The 18,171-nt window shown below is 34.9% G+C and overlaps 2 protein-coding genes across 3 annotated transcripts; one reads left to right on the forward strand and one right to left on the reverse strand.

Annotated features, from left to right (window-relative positions):
* Positions 1-25: 25 nt before the first annotated feature.
* On the reverse strand, positions 26-12,151 carry LOC125645482 (uncharacterized). Of its 2 annotated transcripts, XM_056142391.1 has the most exons (5): positions 12,085-12,151; positions 2,368-2,669; positions 1,441-2,107; positions 861-1,105; positions 26-182 (listed from the first exon to the last, which is right to left on the reverse strand). In XM_056142391.1, the coding sequence occupies exons 3-5, from the start codon at positions 1,484-1,486 to the stop codon at positions 102-104; spliced, it is 372 nt and encodes a 123-aa protein (XP_055998366.1). In that variant the 5' UTR covers positions 1,487-2,107; positions 2,368-2,669; positions 12,085-12,151; the 3' UTR covers positions 26-101. The 2 variants fall into 2 exon arrangements, with proteins under 2 accessions (XP_055998366.1, XP_048726980.1); XM_048871023.1 differs by lacking the exons at positions 26-182; positions 861-1,105 and having other exon boundaries at positions 1,789-2,107; positions 12,085-12,145.
* Positions 12,152-14,025: 1,874 nt separating this feature from the next.
* Positions 14,026-17,231, forward strand: LOC125647727 (uncharacterized). Its single transcript, XM_048874521.2, has 3 exons — positions 14,026-14,581; positions 15,544-15,687; positions 15,883-17,231. Exons 1-3 carry the CDS (start codon positions 14,308-14,310, stop codon positions 16,365-16,367), a joined length of 903 nt encoding a protein of 300 aa, XP_048730478.1. The 5' UTR covers positions 14,026-14,307; the 3' UTR covers positions 16,368-17,231.
* Positions 17,232-18,171: the final 940 nt, after the last annotated feature.

Genomic DNA, 18,171 nt, shown 5'->3' on the forward strand with positions numbered 1-18,171 from the left:
CGTGTTATGTTTTTGTTTTTTCTCCTTGTCTTCAAAACCACCACCCCAAAACTTCTCCGTGAAGGACAGGTGGCGCTTCTTCTGCGAGGAGACAGGTGGCGCTATTGTCGAGGCGTCATAATGACTATCGTCCGCTTAATGGAACCCAACGCTTTCTTGTGTTTAAAGAATGGAGCGTCTTTCTGAAAGAGAGGATGGGGTATTAATATGTAATTGTATGATTTCTTTTCATTGAATTCAATTTTCAGGATTATTACATTTTTTATTTTTGAGTTCCTTGTTGGAACTTTTGAATTTTAGGGAATCGAAAACTTAGTTCTTGAAAGTGCATGCTGCTTCCTGCAGCATAATGCTTTCTTGTACGAGTTGACTTGAGTGCAAAAAGATCCTGGCATTTCACATTTTTTAATGCGATTTTTTGTTTGTTTTGATTTGAATTGTAAGAAAATGTATTTTTAAAAGAAATAATGGATGTCCATGATTCATAGGTACTTCTTTGAGAACAAGTATAAAATTTATATGACGTTATTATGAAATACGATATCAAATAGACACACGACATATTGTTTTTCATGTTTGATAAACATATTTTCTCTAAAATACCATATAGATTTCGCCATTTTGCTTCATTATATCCTGAGGAATCGTGTCATTGCACGCATTCCGCCCCCTTTGAAAAATCCTGGATCCACCACTGTATGAACTATTTCTTTAGATAAGAATCACGTGCAGCTACACGATATGTCTATTCACAATTTCCGAGATAAATTTGCTCTTAAGGATTTGTTTAGAAAGATATTGTAGCACACCACAAATGAAGTAATGGCATCACGCATCATCCAGGTACGACCACCACCTACCGCTGGTCTGTTCGTTTCGTCTTCCGGTGGCTCGGCATCGTAGAAATGGTTATATTCACGGAGTTTGTCGTACGTGTGAACCGTGACCTCTTTTTTAGGTTCAAACTCCCGGGGCTTAAACTCTCTGTTTTTCGGTTTAAACTCCCGGATTTTGGGTAGATATGATTTTGGTTTGTATTCTCTAGCTTTGTACATTCCGGTCTTAGAATCCACGACACTGGCACTTTCACCATCATTCAATTTATCTAAAATGGAGATTATAAACAAGATAATGAAGTATTCTAACTCTTAAAACATTCATATTTTGAAATACAAGCCTGTGATTATTTTGTTCAAGTTCTTTCTTTCTTTAAAAGTCTTACGTCATATCAAACAATGACATTTACAATATATATATATATATATATATATATATATATATATATATATATACATAATATATATGTTCTGAGAGTGAGCATAGCACATACCTATGAAATGTTTCGTTATATAATATAGTATGTAAAACAGTTAATTCCTCCAACAGAGGTTAAGTATACATAGTTTTCTTGGAAGGTATGAAATTCAGTGTCCCCCTTACCCTTTATCCCCAGATATATTGCTCCTTGCCTCGGCGTCTCCGTCATGTCCACCCCAGCTCTGAGTGTGTGTTCTTTTCTGTAGATCAGTCTACGCCAGCACTACGACGGCATTGTGCTTTACCAGTCAAAATGTATTAAGATCTCACGATATGGCTAACCGTTCTGTTTAAGGAAGGTTGACTTCTTTTGTGAGATGTTTAAATCCGCGATTGAAACAATGTCGCGAAGCTGTTCAGAATGCATCTCTTACACACATACAGAGAAACCACAAAAGAAATATTGGATAACGTAAAACATCCACTTTAACGTGTATTTTTGGGTTGTTCTTTTTAAATAATAATAATAAACAAGTCTGACTCTTTATTTCTTGTAAAGATACAAGCACACTTTTTTTAAAGTACAAAGATGATATGGGTGAAATCAAAGAGAGCGTAGGAATCGGATTCTCCAGGAATATGACGTCATGTTGCGGCACTCATGCGACCCAGAATGCACGGAACGCCCCGGGATAGCCCGTATCAGATGACTTTCGTGGGAGCACTTTTCTCATCAACTGAATACAGAGTTGCTCTGTTCCGGTGACGCGGTCCGTACTTCAGCCAATAGAAATGACCGTCTGATGGATTCCACGGCACTGTATGGCAGCGGAGGGGAAGACTGGCGAGGCTGAAATTCAAAATATTGAGTACACCTTCTGTGTTTTTGACTAGATGCATAACTTCTACAAAATGTAAACAGGTTTAAGTTAAGATACATGACTAGTATCATGAAATTTAAGCAGTTGTTAATTAACATGGGTTTCAGGTATTACTAACTAATTATTAATTACCTTATTCTCACGCATCGGGACTAAAAGAAAAATGTCACTCTTCCTTACACTGTCATTCGTTAGAAAAATCATTTAATTGAATAAAAATAAAGCTTACAGGTGGGGGTGTTTCTGTTTTTTGCTGCGGGGGAGGACTCTCTGCTCTTTGTGGTGCCTCTTTCTTCGGTTTCTCATGATATATCTTGGAATAAACGTACACATTATCGTACGTGCGTGCTTCGTATTCCCGGTATTGACGATTAGTGTTGACGGTGTGTTTGTAGGTGTGTCCTTGGTAAGGTTTGGGGGTGGAGCATTTCTTGGCTTTGTATGGTTGGTTTTTATTGGATGGTTCGTACGATGTTGTTTTATACAGTCCGTTGTCATTTCGTAGGGTTTTCCCAAAATCATCTGGAACACCTGTGTAGGAAGCCGAAGCTTTTGAATTCTGTTTGTATATTGCATATAAATATTCTTTATCTATATGAATGATTCAGTAAAAATAAGCTCTCATAGCCATCCACAATGTCTATTTTTGTACACCTTGGCATTTAATTTCCGAATTTTCATTGGTCACCTACATGTACCAGTGAAAGAGGAAAATACAGGTGTCTTCTTCGTCTGTCTGTCTGTCTGTTACTTTCATTTTGGTTTCCCACGTGTCTGCTTTGAGAAATTGAGCGTTATACCGGAGGTCCTTTGCACAGAATTCGTTTCTAAACTTTTAAACTTAATTTAGAGTTGAGACATAAACTCAAAGAGAACTTTTCTGATCAAATTTGTTTGCCTGTCGTTTTTCCTTTTTGTGTCGTTTTTTCATATTTTCAATTCTTTTCCAAAACCACTTCAGCAATTTTAACGAAACTTAGCACAGGTTACCCCTAGATATGCATGATTCAAGTTCAATTGAATTCAAGAAACATTTCATTCATCATCTACATTATATGAATACAAGTAATATAATGAATAGGATTGCCTGTTTATGCACGTTTTCTCCATAGATCGAGGCACGAATACATGTAATTACTCAAAACTAATGTTTACAGACCAGTTCACATGTTTTAGTTCACAATGAAAAGTTTTCTTGCATATCATAATCATGACAGATAATCACCTAGTATTTGAGAGAGAGAGAGAGAGAGAGAGAGAGAGAGAGAGAGAGAGAGAGAGATCATATGTGTGCATTACATATTGATAATTCTTTTAGTGTTCAAGATTAAAAACTGAATTCGGTAAAACAAAACAAAAATTAGTTTTCACAAATAGAAGAAAAGTTGATGCATATAAAATGATATCAAGTTGTTTTGATGTATTATTTTGTCTCATTTAGTTTAGCAATTTTTCCCTATGGCATGCATACTGTGGGCAATGCCAAAGGAAATGTTTTGAAACATTTTTAACCTATAGTCTAATATATGTAGAAAATTTCGACATTGACATGTTTTCAAGGGGTTTTTGTGGTACTGTATAGCCGGGGGTTTTGGCGGGTGTATAATTCTGGCCTATTATTCGCCAAAATAAAAATCGCTAAATTTAAGTAAATCAGTATACATATACATTGAATAAATAAGTAGATATGAGTTCACCAAAATTTTATCCACCAAAATTAATGGTATGCCTTATAGAGATAAGTCCGCTAAATTTATGCCCCGCTAAAAAAAAAATGAAAACGGCTATATGGTGTGCTCTGACCAGTGGCGAGTCCGAGGTGGTAACGACTTTCACTATGCATAATAGTGTTTGTAGTATACCCATATAATTATATAGGGTGTGCACGTTTAAATTTAGAAAAATCAACCAACGGTTCAAGATGGATTAAAGTCAACTAGTCATTTCTCTGACCACTTCCCTGTTTTTTCCACGTCATTAGGAAGGGGAAAAATTCCACAAATTTCTGAGTTTTCAGTAATATCATTTATATGAATAAGAAAAAGAAATGTACCTAATACAGGACAACTTTTTGTATCTATCAGAGAGATTATTTTCTATTCAGATTAGAATATTACAGTCTATTCCACATTGTTTGAGTTTATGCAAAAACTATTTTTGCAATATTTTATTTTTTGATATATCACAGAAAGTAAATTGAAGGTCTGTTCTTTGGTATTAAGAAACTGACTGGGTCAAAGAGAAGAATTTTCTTCCAGAATAACTTTTTGTATCCTATCGGAGAGATTATTTTCTATTCAGATTAGAATATTACAATTTATTCCATATTTTTTGAGTTTATGCAAAAACCGTTTTTGTAATATTTCGTGAAATGTTTTTGATATACTTAGTATTACAGTAAGAAAGTGGAAGGTCAAGGACTATTCCTTGGTTTAGATTTGATATAATGATATCCCAGACAAAAAGACATTTCCAAATGTTAAAAAGTTGATTCTATTAAGTGAGGATTGAAGTTTGTTCAAATGAAGAGTCATGTTCTTTTCAGAAGGGAGATATTTGGGAAATAATAATAAAAAAAAAACAACAACAACAACAAAAACCCCAAAACGAAGACTGATGTGTTTTCAAAAAAAAAAAAACGTTTCTAAAGAATAATTTAATCAGGAAAGCAAATTTTATATTGAAATATATAGGTGAAAAAAAAATGATGATCTTCTAAAGAACAATAAGGGTAAAATGTGTCAAACTAATATGAAACCATCATCTGTAGTGTAGACTCATGTGTGTGCAATCCACGATCCCCCAGGGTCACGCGAGAGGTAAGGGCAGAATAGGAGTTTAAAGTGTGGATTAAAAAAAAATCGTCCTCTCGAGGACCAGGGCAAAATCAATTTGATTTTCAAGCACGTTCATGAAGTGTAGATTCAAGTTGTTCAAACCCTATAGGCCCAATAATGTTTTATGTAGGATAGGATTTCATTTTTTAAAAAGCTGGTTAAATCTTAATCACAATGATACAGGCAGTTTGGATTAAGTATCCGATATACACTTAGCAAAATAAATGTTTTCATCAAATGGTTTGATTTTACAATAATAGGCATCAACATAATGACTCACCTGGAGATTTTTTTTTTTTTTAATAATGACGTACTCTAAAAGTAATGCTTAATAAATCAACATTGAGCCCTAGGGAAATACGTGCTATTGGTATATAAAATAAAAACAAACAAAGAAAGACAAGCATTCTGAGATTATTGCATGGTAATACATAGTCCTCTATCGGTCGCAAAAATTACTGGACTGCAGTGATATCCAACGTATATTATTTAGGTTATGGTAAATGGAAAAATTGGGGAACCAGGATAGGAATTGTTGGAAATCAACTACTAATCAAGTACAAAGACTAGACGACCAGGGGAAAAAATCATAAATAGGTTTAGGTCTTTAACCATGTAAATGAACTGTGCAATGTAGGTGATAATGAATAATTTAGCTACATTATTGTATTACTATTCTAGAACAGTAGAAGTTTCAATGAGTTTAGTACTCGTATCTACAGATATAAGAAACTTCGATGTGAACTAAGGTGGTGTGGATGTGACTTCACTAGTTCTTATCAACTTTGTAGAATCGAACTAAAAATGTACTAATTATCAAATTAACATCTGCAAGCCCAACCAAAAAAAAAAAAAAAAAATCTCGAGAAAAACATAATTCGCACAAGTCCAAGGGCCGTAACTCAGGTAAAAGTCACAAAGAACTACACTCTCTAACTCTGGATTCCCGCTTACAAAAAGCTTGACAGTTTTGCTAATGATCTTTTTTAAATGAAAAGTAGAATCCATTAGTAATTGATTATCAAATTTAATACCAGTTTTAATTAATTAATTGCTCTTAATTTCAGCTCCTTTGGATTAGGGGGTTTAAAAATATGTTCCTTGAAACCAGGCTTTAAAACGTCATATACACATGTATTTTAAAATGCTTATTGATATCATCGATAAAAACTATCTAATTTGTCAAATTACTATATATTATCGTGTAGAAAATGATGAATCTAATCTTCATATCTCACACTTTACACGTATCAACACTTCGCGAAAGTTACGTCCCTTGTCCGCCATCTCCCGGATAAAAATCGTATTTCCCTACGTTGGCCTTTGTAATTTTCCTATCTGTAGCTTTGACATCTGTTATTTTTCCATCAATTGTAGTCAACTACAATATGCCCCAGATTGGGGCAACCCATTAACTTGTATGAAAACTTGGTAATTGGCTAAAATTCAAAGTAATAACATCTTACATTTGGTAAGGTAAAGAAGGAAAACTTGGTTTTTCACCGATTGACCTTTGGCTGACCCCGCAAAGGGACGTAACTCACGGCGAAGTGTTGATAGGTGTAAGAGTAAACATTTTCGCTATGTTTTGGTCTGCAATTATGTAACAACCCCCCTACACAAGTAGTTACGTTATTTAGAGAGAAAGAATCCTATTGATTTGGGGATCAAAGGTCAAGGTCACAACGGGACTTCATAGAAAAGCTTGTAGATATTCTATAACCCACATTTTTTGCTCCATTGATTTCATACTTCACATGTAGCTTTGTTATAAAAAGTGAAAGAACTCTACTGATTTTGGGGTCGAAAGGTCAATGTTTACTTACTAGACTTCAATAACGGAATATGTGTCTCCTTTCATATCTCTCGTTATGTATAAAGAAATGCGTTTCGTGATAGAATTCTGACATGGTATAAAACACAAACTTTTCTTCTAGGTTCTATACTTCATCATTGTAGAAATATCATCATAGTTCAAGAAGTTTGGAAAAAGAATTAAAATAAGTTATTATTCTAAAGGAGATCGCATACGAATGCAGACGACGTGTTAGATGTGAAAACGTGTAACTGGTATAAATATAGCTTAAGCCTTTGTACCGTAAACATATACAATATGTAAGGGACCGGTCAATATTTATTGGGAGGTTGGGACGGTGCATTCCATATTTCCATTTAAAAAACCCTATGTCCTATCTTCGAAGAATACAAAAAAGTTGCTGTCCTATATCAGATGTGAAATAATAAAGTGTGTGTCCTATCTAATAAATAAACATATATGTATGATTACACAACATTTTTACTTCATTTTAACAATCTCTGGAGTTCTTCATAATTATCACTTGAAATGCTATATCAGCTGAGGGATTAAAAGTTCCTGAGAAAGTTTTGTTTACTTTGTCATGTTTGCTCGGTAATTTGTCTAGTGAAGTTACAAATCTCATTATTTTCATCTTATTTTTTTCTCTTTGTTAAATTGTTGTCTCATGTACTTACAAGTATTTTTCACATCTCGGTATTGTCTATGAAAGGTGAAGGTAACGAACAGTGATCAATCTCATAACTCCTATGAGCAATACAAAATAGAGAGTTGGGCAAACACGGACCCCTGGATATACCAGAGGTTGGATCAGGTGCCTAGGAGGAGTAAGCATCCCCTGTCGACCGGTCACACCCTCCGTGAGCCCATTATCTTGATCAGGTAAACAGAGTTATCCGTAGTCAAAATCAGTGTGCCAAGAACGGCCTACATGTAACAATCGGTATGAAACAAGTCAAACAGCATTTGACCCAATGATAGGTTGTATTGGCAAACTATCAAATTATGAAAGATGTGTTTAGACTTTAGTTAAATTCTGGTCTGTACCCTTCAAGTTATGACCAACATGATATACCATTTTTATTTTCTATGATTGAAATCCATACTCCATGCAAAACTTACATGTAATTTTTGCAATTTCATTCACAGCTGAATACTTCTTTTGTGATTTTTAATTCCTTGTTTTGATATTAAAAATTTTCAAAGGTCCATTATTTTACTGCGAATTGTTTCTAGTATATTCAACTTTGACATGAAGTAAAGCATACATAAAATTCAGTATTTTGGTTTGTAAGATACATTGTAGTTGAATTAAAAGTTTAAAATACTTTATATCTTTTGTTCATTGCTACATTTGCACACACACAAAAATATAGCTGTCCTATCGGTGTTGAAAATAAAATAAAAAGTTGGAGTCCTATCAGTATATAAGTCAAAATAAATGTGTGTCCTATTGCGTTTTGCACCGATCCCAACCCCCGGCCCAATAAATATTGACCGGTCACTAAAGGTAGCATGCTGTCTGCATTGAAGTTTTCACAGACTTTTTCTGCAGTGGTGTCTCTTGTATACATTAGCAGTTGCATAAGGGCATTATATATGTTGATCTGACTGTTTTCTGTGTGGCATGAACTTTAAAATTGCAGGAAGCTTAGTGATTAATGATAACTTCGTAACTAAATGCATTTCAATTTACAATCCGAATGCATGTATCTTTTTGTATTGCATTCATCATACCATATGATGCACTTAAGCTCTTGTTTTTGTGCCGTACAAAAGCAATATTTGGAAACAATGACATTTTTGTGGTGTTTTTCCTTTTTAGGTTGCAATCAACTATAGGATGAATGATAACAAAGAGTTCCCTATAATTTCAAAACATGATATATTGTCATGGTATCTGTATGCGATTCTTTTAGTTCCCGGAATAGTATCGGTACAGAAAAGATGAAAAAAACTGTTAGCTTTGCTTGATAGTGTGAGCAAATTTTGATATATCAGCGTCATATATGTGAGTAAATTTTGACATTTCAGCTTCATCTATTGCGAGCAAATTTAACTTGCCATCTTCATCTAAATGTGAGCTAATTCCATCTAAATGTGGGTAAATTTTGTAATGTCTGCTTCATCTAAAAACTAAATGTGAGTACATTTTGTAATTTCTGCTTCATCTAAAGGGGAGTAAATTTTGTAATGTCTGCTTTTGTGCGTTAATTTCAAAATGTCATATTTATCTATATGTGAGTAAATTTTGACATTTCATCATCTAAATGTGAGTAAATTTTGACATTTCATCATCTAAATGTGAGTAAATTTTGACATTTTAGCGTCTTCTAAATGGGATGGATAAGCGATTCTTTATTCACATTTAGAGTTCACTCGTATATGAAATTTGCCCTGATCGGGATATTTTACCTTGAACAAGATAATTATACCCCCAGCCTAAACCCTAAATGAGCAAGGGAATTCAGGTGAGCGTTGTGACCCATATATCTCGTTTTCCTTGGACATATTGATCTGAAACTTGCTGTGTAGCTTCCTGTCAAAAGTAAAAACAAGTTCACAAATTGCTTTTTCCGCACTTTGGTCATTCTTCGCTTTTCTTTTATTGTCGAATGTTAACATTCGAAAATATCTCAGACGCTAATGAACCAATTTTACCGCAATTGCCATGTAGCATAGCATTAGGGTTTTGAGGGCAATGCATTAAAAACTCCAAAAATGATGCATTCTTTAAAAATATTCCTTACTCGGGGACATGTTGTCGACCAACTGTGTGTATGGTCATGAATTTTTAAATAGCTGTACAATTCATAGCCCGGCTGGATCGGGAGTGGGGTGGAGTGAGGCTCTAATGGTCATACAGTGATAATGCATTATTCTTTTACATATTTTCTAACCCACCTACCCACCTCCCACAGTCCGGGCGCCAAGCAGCCTTATCGAGTACATAGCAATGATGGGTAAAGAGGGCTATACCGGAATTGTGAAATCATTGGCCCCATGGTCAGGTTTTCTTATGCATGGACGTGGTTCTGTGACTTGTATAGTGAAAATGCACAGAGCAGCTAAACTGAACGCATGTGAGCAGGAATGTGGTTTTATGTATCCTGAGCCAAAAGTAAATTAGCATAGAATTCCTAATATCTTGATATTGCTGAGTATATCGAGACCGACTGCATAGTTCACTTACACTGAAAAGCCCTGTCTCAAACTTTCAGGCCCCAGGGTGAGGCGATGTGGATCATTTAGTTAACAATTAATTAAAACTCTAAAAATCGTCTTGAAATTAAATATTAATATTATTTTCGTTATGGATATTGATTTCCAATGCAAAGTGATGTGTGAGCATTATGGTGTCTGTGTGTCACGTGGTATGGTCAGATAAATAGGAATGCGTGTTCGAATATGTCACTCTACAGCTCGGTTAGAACGTGAGTCAAGGATAGCAGGTATTATGGAAGCCAGTTAATTTTAATGTGTGTGTGTGTGTGTGTGTGTGTGTGTGTGTGTGTGTGTGTGTGTGTGTGTTTTGTTGGTGTATTTATAGGCGGTTTGGGATTGGTTTGTGTGTTTAATAAAAACGTTCTAACGAGCAGCATTCCAAACATGGTTTTTTATGTTTTTCATATTTATACATACAAATTCAGAGTATAATTAATTTATATTCGGACGAACAAAGTGAGGGAGAATATAACATTAGTAATAAACCATGCAAACAAAGTTTAGATGATATAGAGGGATGAATCATGACTGCCAGTATGTCCGTCCGTCCGTCTGTCTGTTGTCTGTCCACCGACAGTAAACGAAGACAAAAATGTATACGAATTATCACCGTTTCTGTTCTCCGACGTGAAGTAAAAACAATATTCAACCAATCAATCAACCGACGTGACGTATATATGTGTACATGTACTTCATCTGTCTGTTGTTCGCAGGGAGACATATAGTTGTGGGATTTTGACCGGCATAAAAAACACGAGTATTGCAAAATCATTTTCTAAAAACAAAACACACAAGCATTGCAAAATCATTTTCTAAATATTGCCCCCCCCCCCCCCCCCCCTGGAGTTTGACTTTGTCAAATGAAACAGTTGCTCCTGGTCCCTAACTAAAGCAGAATAATTCAAACATATACCCATGGTTAGAAGGGCTTATTTACAACATACACATTTGCATGTGCACCCTAAAGTAGCCGTGTTTCTGTAAAGAAATATATCTTACCTGTGTAGGTACCTAAGTTCATAATTTAAAAATATTTTTCTAATTAATGAACTGCGTCCGTTCACCTCTGTCACCCCGAATAACTACTCGTATTCGGTGAAATGAAACAGGACTTAATTAAATCAAAATTTTAGTTTTTGACAAACTTAAATTTTTTATTGCTGTTTCTATTTTTTCATATCAAAGTACGAAAACTTTTTATGTTAATACTGTAGATTACTCGAATTTCAGAATATGTTCATTTTCAAAATTTGGTAAAAATTGGTAAACTTTAAGTGATTTGCCAATCAATTTCTTTTAGTGCCTGTGCTCACATTAAAAAAAAAATCCGACATACCAACCCGTAGGTTAAAATAGTGACTAGTGAGTTACAAATATGAAACAAACAATATTCTAGTTTACACACAGTGAACATTTTGTATTCGAAACATTCAGTTGGCATAAAATAAAGACATTCAGTTCCAAATTCCAGCCATTGTCATTACATTTTACTGATTTACAGCCACTATGTGAAAAAGATGATGTCGAGTGTTGTCCAAAGAATTCCTGGGCAAGCAAGTTTAAATTTTTTCTATGCATTTTTGTTTATGATTAATGTACATTTCTTTAAAAGGCTAGAACATGTGAAATTATGGCGAAATTGTATATATTTTGACACATAGGATCGGGTTTCATCATTTAAGGCAGAGTATCGATATTTTACTAGTATTGCCGAAAAATGCAGGAAATTCCGATTATATTTCACTGAAAGAAATTAACTTTTGAACCAACCAAAGAGGGTAATTTAACAAGAAATTTCATAAGATTAAAACCCTTGATAACACGTTAAAAATCGACAATGTGTAGTTCGCTCCGTCTCTCTCTGCTAAAACATGTAGGATGTAGGCCTACCTTGGATTTTGCAATGAAATATTTTCAAGAGCTCGTGGTTGTAAACAAAACACATTATACATGCATTGATTACTATGAAATCATTTGCCGACTTACGTATAGTAAAGTATGATATATAGAAATATGTCTAAAATATTTTTCAAGTACGAAAAAATAAGATAGATCTAAATAAATTTACCGGTGGCTAGAAGAACCTCCTTGCTGCCCATGTTACGGAAGATTCGTGCCAGTGTTCTAGATTTAATGTTGAATCAATTATCTTAGTCAATATTACGCGTTACCACGTCACATTCTACAATTTCAAGTAGAAGGTCTGATTTTAAACTTTAAGATATCGAATTTCTGGTAGTTTTCTATAGATGTATCAGGACTGAATAATGAAGCAATTTAAAGACTAAGTTTTAAGAAGCCGTACCTATATATTGTATGCATGGTAAGATTTAAATGTTAGTTTGGGTTTTTTTAATGAAAAGAAAGACAAAAATGGAAAAAAGAAACACGCACACAAACAATGAAGAATGCTGCATGTTTTTGGTTTGTTTTTTTTTTCATTTCGAAACGTTCATTGTTTGTTCAGATGTAGGACTCCACCCTTTAGTAGGAAAAGATCATTAGCAACATTGTACATTATAAATGTATTAGCGTGATAAGATAAATTGATAACATTAGATTTAGCAGCATGTATACATATGCATGTAATACGCATGCTGATGACGTATCTAAGTATGGATTACCCAAATTCAGCTGAAAATGAATGTTACGTTTTATAAAAGCTTTTAATTACGTATGATCACCAGCTACTTGAGGGCACCCCCCCCCCTAACTTTACTATCAAATCAACCTCGTGTCGTCAAAATACCTCACTGACATAAATTATTTCCCCCACAATTTTAAGTGTTTACAATACAAAGTAACACGGAAAAATCCTAAATATGAGTTAATAAAATCTATATTGTATTAGATATAAAATCTATATTGTATTAGATATAAAATCTATATCCCACTACATGGATAAATTGTATTAGATATCCCGCAAACACAAATCCATGCATCCTCCTCCTCAGAACTTTTTTTCAGAAGATTTTCAGGCCCTCAATCTTTCCCTATCCGGGGTTTATCCAGGGCGCAATAATTAATGGCTTGAAGACGTATTCTAATCCGGTACATTCTCCCAGGTCTGACCCATGGTCACGTCCCCTAGATTCGTGCTTGATTTTATTGATATACTCATCTGAACTTAATTCCTGTATTTAATTAATCTAGGTGGGGGTGGTGTCACGTGGAGTTAATTTCTGTGAAAACGAGACGGTTATTCATATTCGGTCTTTCCTATCCCCCTGGGGAAGACCGATTATAAATAACCCCCTCGTTTCCACAGAAATTAGGGTGGAGTAGTCTTAATGCTGTGCCATCATCATCATTTCATTTCTTCATTATTTTATGTTTTGTTTTTTACGAAAGCGTATAAAAAATAATAAATTCGCCTTCCACCAATTAAATGTTATATCCGCTCGCATACTTGCATACATGCGAGCGCATCTAACATCTAATTTTAATTAGACTGGCCTTCCACTAACTCGTAATTTCGAGATAATTATATCGTAATAACGATATCTTATAGAATAAGAATTATTTTTTTTTTACATGATGCTAGTATACGAAAGCCGAATGAGCTCATTTTTGAAAAGTGAAAAAAAATCTAACTCATTATAACGACTTAGTATCTCGTTACAACGAATTAATTATCTCGTTGTAACGAGTTAGTTATCTCGTTATAAGGAATTAATTATCTCGTTATAACGAGTTTGTTATCTCGTTATAACGAGTTAATTATCTCGTTATAACGAGTTGGTATGTCGTTATAAAGAGTTAATATATCGTTATAAAGAGTTAATTATCTCGTTATAACGAGTTAATTATATCGTTAGATAACGAGTTAATTATCTCGTATATAGCAAGTTAGTATCTCGTTATAACGAGTTAGTTATCTCATTATTACGAATTAATTATCTCGTTATTGCATGATAATTATAACGAGATAAGATATTTTTTACTCTTTCAAAATGAGCCTAGTTGGCTTTCGTACTAATATATTCGTAGCTTGAATTTTTTTATGGACAAGAAACAGAGTTACGTCCCTTGATAGACAGTGACTCAGACTGCTAGGTGTCGCTTTCTACAGGTGCGATTCGAAAACATGGCGTAAGGTGTAACATATTTGGAATGTTGACCAAAAACATAGGATACATGGAGATATAGCGTTCATGTTTATACAGACCCCGGGTTTTAATTGACATTTTTTAGTTTTATTTTAAAAGTTTATTTTGAAAAACCAGCAATCATTGCAGGCACAGGTAATCCCGGAAACTTCCCGACTGCGGAAGTTGTACGGACACCAAAAATGACGGACCCTATTTCGAACTTTTTGAAAAGCAAGTTGTTAGGGCTAGCGTCCTTGCTTTTGTTAATCGCATCCATGGCCACGATTACTGCTTGCCTTCTGCCGTTTTGGTTCAGCTTAAGGATGCACCTGGCGTTTGTCGAGGACGAACGACCGGTGGCGCAACAAACCTCGGTGGACAGAACTATCAACTGTGGCTTGTTCTTCTTGGACGAGAACAGGTTCATTAATACACTGATGTTGGACAAGGCGGACAATACTCACTTCATGCCAGGTACAATTAATTAGCTTTTCATTGGCATTATGTCAGATATGGTAGTCAGGGCGCGGATCAACAAATTTACCACTTCTCTTCTTCCAATAATCTGCATTCCACCTCTGGTGTATTCCACCTCTCAACGCACAATACAATATCAAAAAGATTTGATATAGCTAAATCCAATAAACAGAGATTATACCGAACCTGATACAGTCTCCCCCAAAAAGTTTGAAATTTGTTTATCATACAATGATTAAGAAAAAAATTAGTCCTACGCAGCTGCATGAGTTTATATATTAATAACTGTCGTAGGAGCGAAGGTAATTTCTGTGGAAACGAGGGGGTTATTTATATTCTGTCTTTTTGTCGTATTCTGTGTATGACAGTAATTATGCCTTCGTCTTATTCTGTATATAACAGTAATCATGCCTTTGTCTCTTATTCTGTATGACAGTAATTATGCCTTCATCTTATTCTGTGTACGACAGTAATTATGCCTTCATCTTATTCTATATATGACAGTAATTATGCCTTCATCTTATTCTGTGTACGACAGTAATTATGCCTTCATCTTATTCTGTATGACAGTAATTATGCCTTCATCTTATTCTATATATGACAGTAATCATGCCTTCATCTTATTCTGTACGACAGTAATTATGCCTTCATCTTATTCTATATATGACATTAATTATGCCTTCATCTTATTCTATATATGACAGTAATTATGCCTTTGTCTTATTCTGTGTATGACAGTAATTATGGCTTTGTCTATTCTGTATGACAGTAAATATGCCTTCGTATTATTCTGTATATGACAGTGATTATGCCTTCGTATTATTCTGTATATGACAGTAATTATGGCTTTGTCTATTCTGTATGACAGTAAATATGCCTTCGTATTATTCTGTATATGACAGTAATTATGCCTTCATATTATAATTATTTATATGACAGTATGCCCTCTATCCTTTCAGCCCTCCTTCGAGTCGCCCAGATACTGTATCTCCTTGGTAGTAGCGGAATTGTGCTTTGTTGTGGGTCTGCAATCATCTTGGCGTTCAGACAGTATGCCTCCCCATCAGGAGAGATGTTTCTGGCTGCTGGGGCCACTGGGTTTTGTAAGTTGATTTAATTCATATTGAAATACTGTAAAAATAAAACATTTGAGAACAAGAACTACGTAAATCGTATTTAGAAGGAAAAAAATGCTCTATAGAACATGAATAGAAAATTTCAGTCATTAATCTTTTTTTTTTTAAAATATGTTCATTTGTATATTTAACTGCAATTGAATGTTTGATTTCCATTTCTAGCTCTGAGCCAAGTGATCAGTTGTCTTCTCATCATTCTACACATGGCATTTTTCTCCCACTCCCCCTGGCAGAACTTCCCAGTGGCAGATTACATTACTCTCCGCTTCAACTACTATACCATCCTCAACGCCCACCCAGATATGAGCCTAAACTTTGGCTATTTCATCGCAGCTGGTGCGGCGCTATTCAGCCTGGTGTCAGCTGTAATGTTGTGGATGCAGGCCTGCTGTACATATTGTCATTTGAAACGTGTCAGGTATCACATGCTGAGGGAGAAACCAGATTTGGGGTCTAGCCCCATTCCAACCAAAGGCTCGTATTTCAATCCTGGATTTGTGCGTACCTCCGCCCAGGAGTATCCTGCCGTGGTCCAGGCTGTGCCGACGAAACAGTATGTCCCACCAGTGCCGACTCCACAATATCGCTCGGCACTTGATTATGCACCAAACACTGGGTATACTGGAGCTACGGAGTTGGATTTGTAAATTTTCCTCTGCAATTTTTTCTGGACAGTATTGACATTTCTATTTTAAATCGTGATTCATTTCTATACAGAACATGTAGTCATTCTACCAGTACAAAATATTTCTTTTGATCTTGTCTTTTTGAATAGTTTGTATGACAGCAGTTTATATCGGTTCATTGTATTGAATATCAAAAATGTATACATATTACCATGATTTCATTTATACATGTAAATACAATGCTAGTCAAGGGATGCTATCCATCATTAGGGTGTGGAAATAATGTGCTGGTTATGTGATTTAGCTTTACTGAAAATGTCCAGATTAAAAAAAAGAACAACATTTGTGCCATAAGTAACAGTGCTTGTAGAAAACGACCATTTGAGAAATTTTACACCAAATTTAACTATCCTCTTTTTCTGTCAGCTAAAAGGATTCTCTTTGGAATCATTGTAGAAATCTATATTCTATAAGCACTTGTTTAATTTTGGTTGTGAATATTTATGTACACAAGTCTGTATCACAATGGGAGCACCGATCCTCGACTCCGACTCACTAAGCATCCTGCAAGTTGTACGTCGTACAGTGGAGGTAATTAGGGTGGCAAGTTAACTCGCACTGACAATCCCCTTTACCTGCAATGAGTACAGGACTTCAGATGCTAGTAATGGCACCTTTTTTAATAATTCGGTTTACAAAGAAGACTTCCTCCAAGTCTGCAGATGTCACAACTTGAAAATGCTTCCGATGTCTTTGTATCTGTATTTGGTCCATATCATTACATGTATTTTTCGCCATTTGTAATTAGAACATTCCAAATATGTCTTTTATATATATATCCATGCTGTATTTTATAGACATCTAAATAAACAAGTTGTATAAGAACATGTTTTCATTTTTTGTCTTTCTTGTGTCGTTCTCCATCATAGAGTTATTGGACTTCATCATTGCATGTATATAGAAATTTCAACTTTACAGTAATTTCACACAATTGAACTTATGCACATCATATAAATTATTTGAATAGTTTCTATGTAAATAAAGCCTAGAGGATTCTATGTCAATTGTATCTTTTTTGATTTTCAATGCCATTTTTCTCATCTTTTGAACTCTTTCAAGTTTTAAAGCTTTACCGATGGTACATGCATATTTAATCCAGTAAATCTAAGAGCAGAATTTTTGTTCTCCACCACAACGAGGAAGGGGACATTGAAATACCGTCTGTCCCACTTCACCTTGTGGACGCAACTCTTGAGAAACCAATTTGATATGACTATATTTATAGGAGTTATGGGACTTTGTTGAATTTGTACTTACTACACTATAGGAACACTTCATGGATGTAATCCTCAGAAACCGCTCAACAGATTTTGTAGGATTGTTAGTCACCATGTGTAGTTGATCATATTACGCTGCCATTTTGATTCGACAATTTTTACACGAGTTATGGGACTTGAATTTGTACATGCTACACTGTGGATGCAACTCCTCCAAAACCGCCCACGGATTTCATTCAAATTTTGTAGGATTGTTAGTCACCATATGTAGTTGAGCATATTGTGTTGTCATTTTGATTCGACAAATTTTACAGGAGTTATTGGACTTTTGTGCTTAAACTTTTTTGGCGGCGGCTTGTAGCAATCTTGTTAAATGGCATTTAGAATTTTGAAAATAGACACCACAGACAGAGAACCCGCAAATTTTCAGGAAATCCATTTTGTACATCAAAAAGAAGGGGGGGGGGTCAAACCTGCAGGTGCCTGTGCACATGTTATGTTAATGAACACTGGAACATGCTATTGCTGGAAAATGTGCAGATATTTGA

This window comes from Ostrea edulis, chromosome 6 (assembly GCF_947568905.1).
Source record: "Ostrea edulis chromosome 6, xbOstEdul1.1, whole genome shotgun sequence".
NCBI lineage: Eukaryota > Metazoa > Mollusca > Bivalvia > Ostreida > Ostreidae > Ostrea > Ostrea edulis.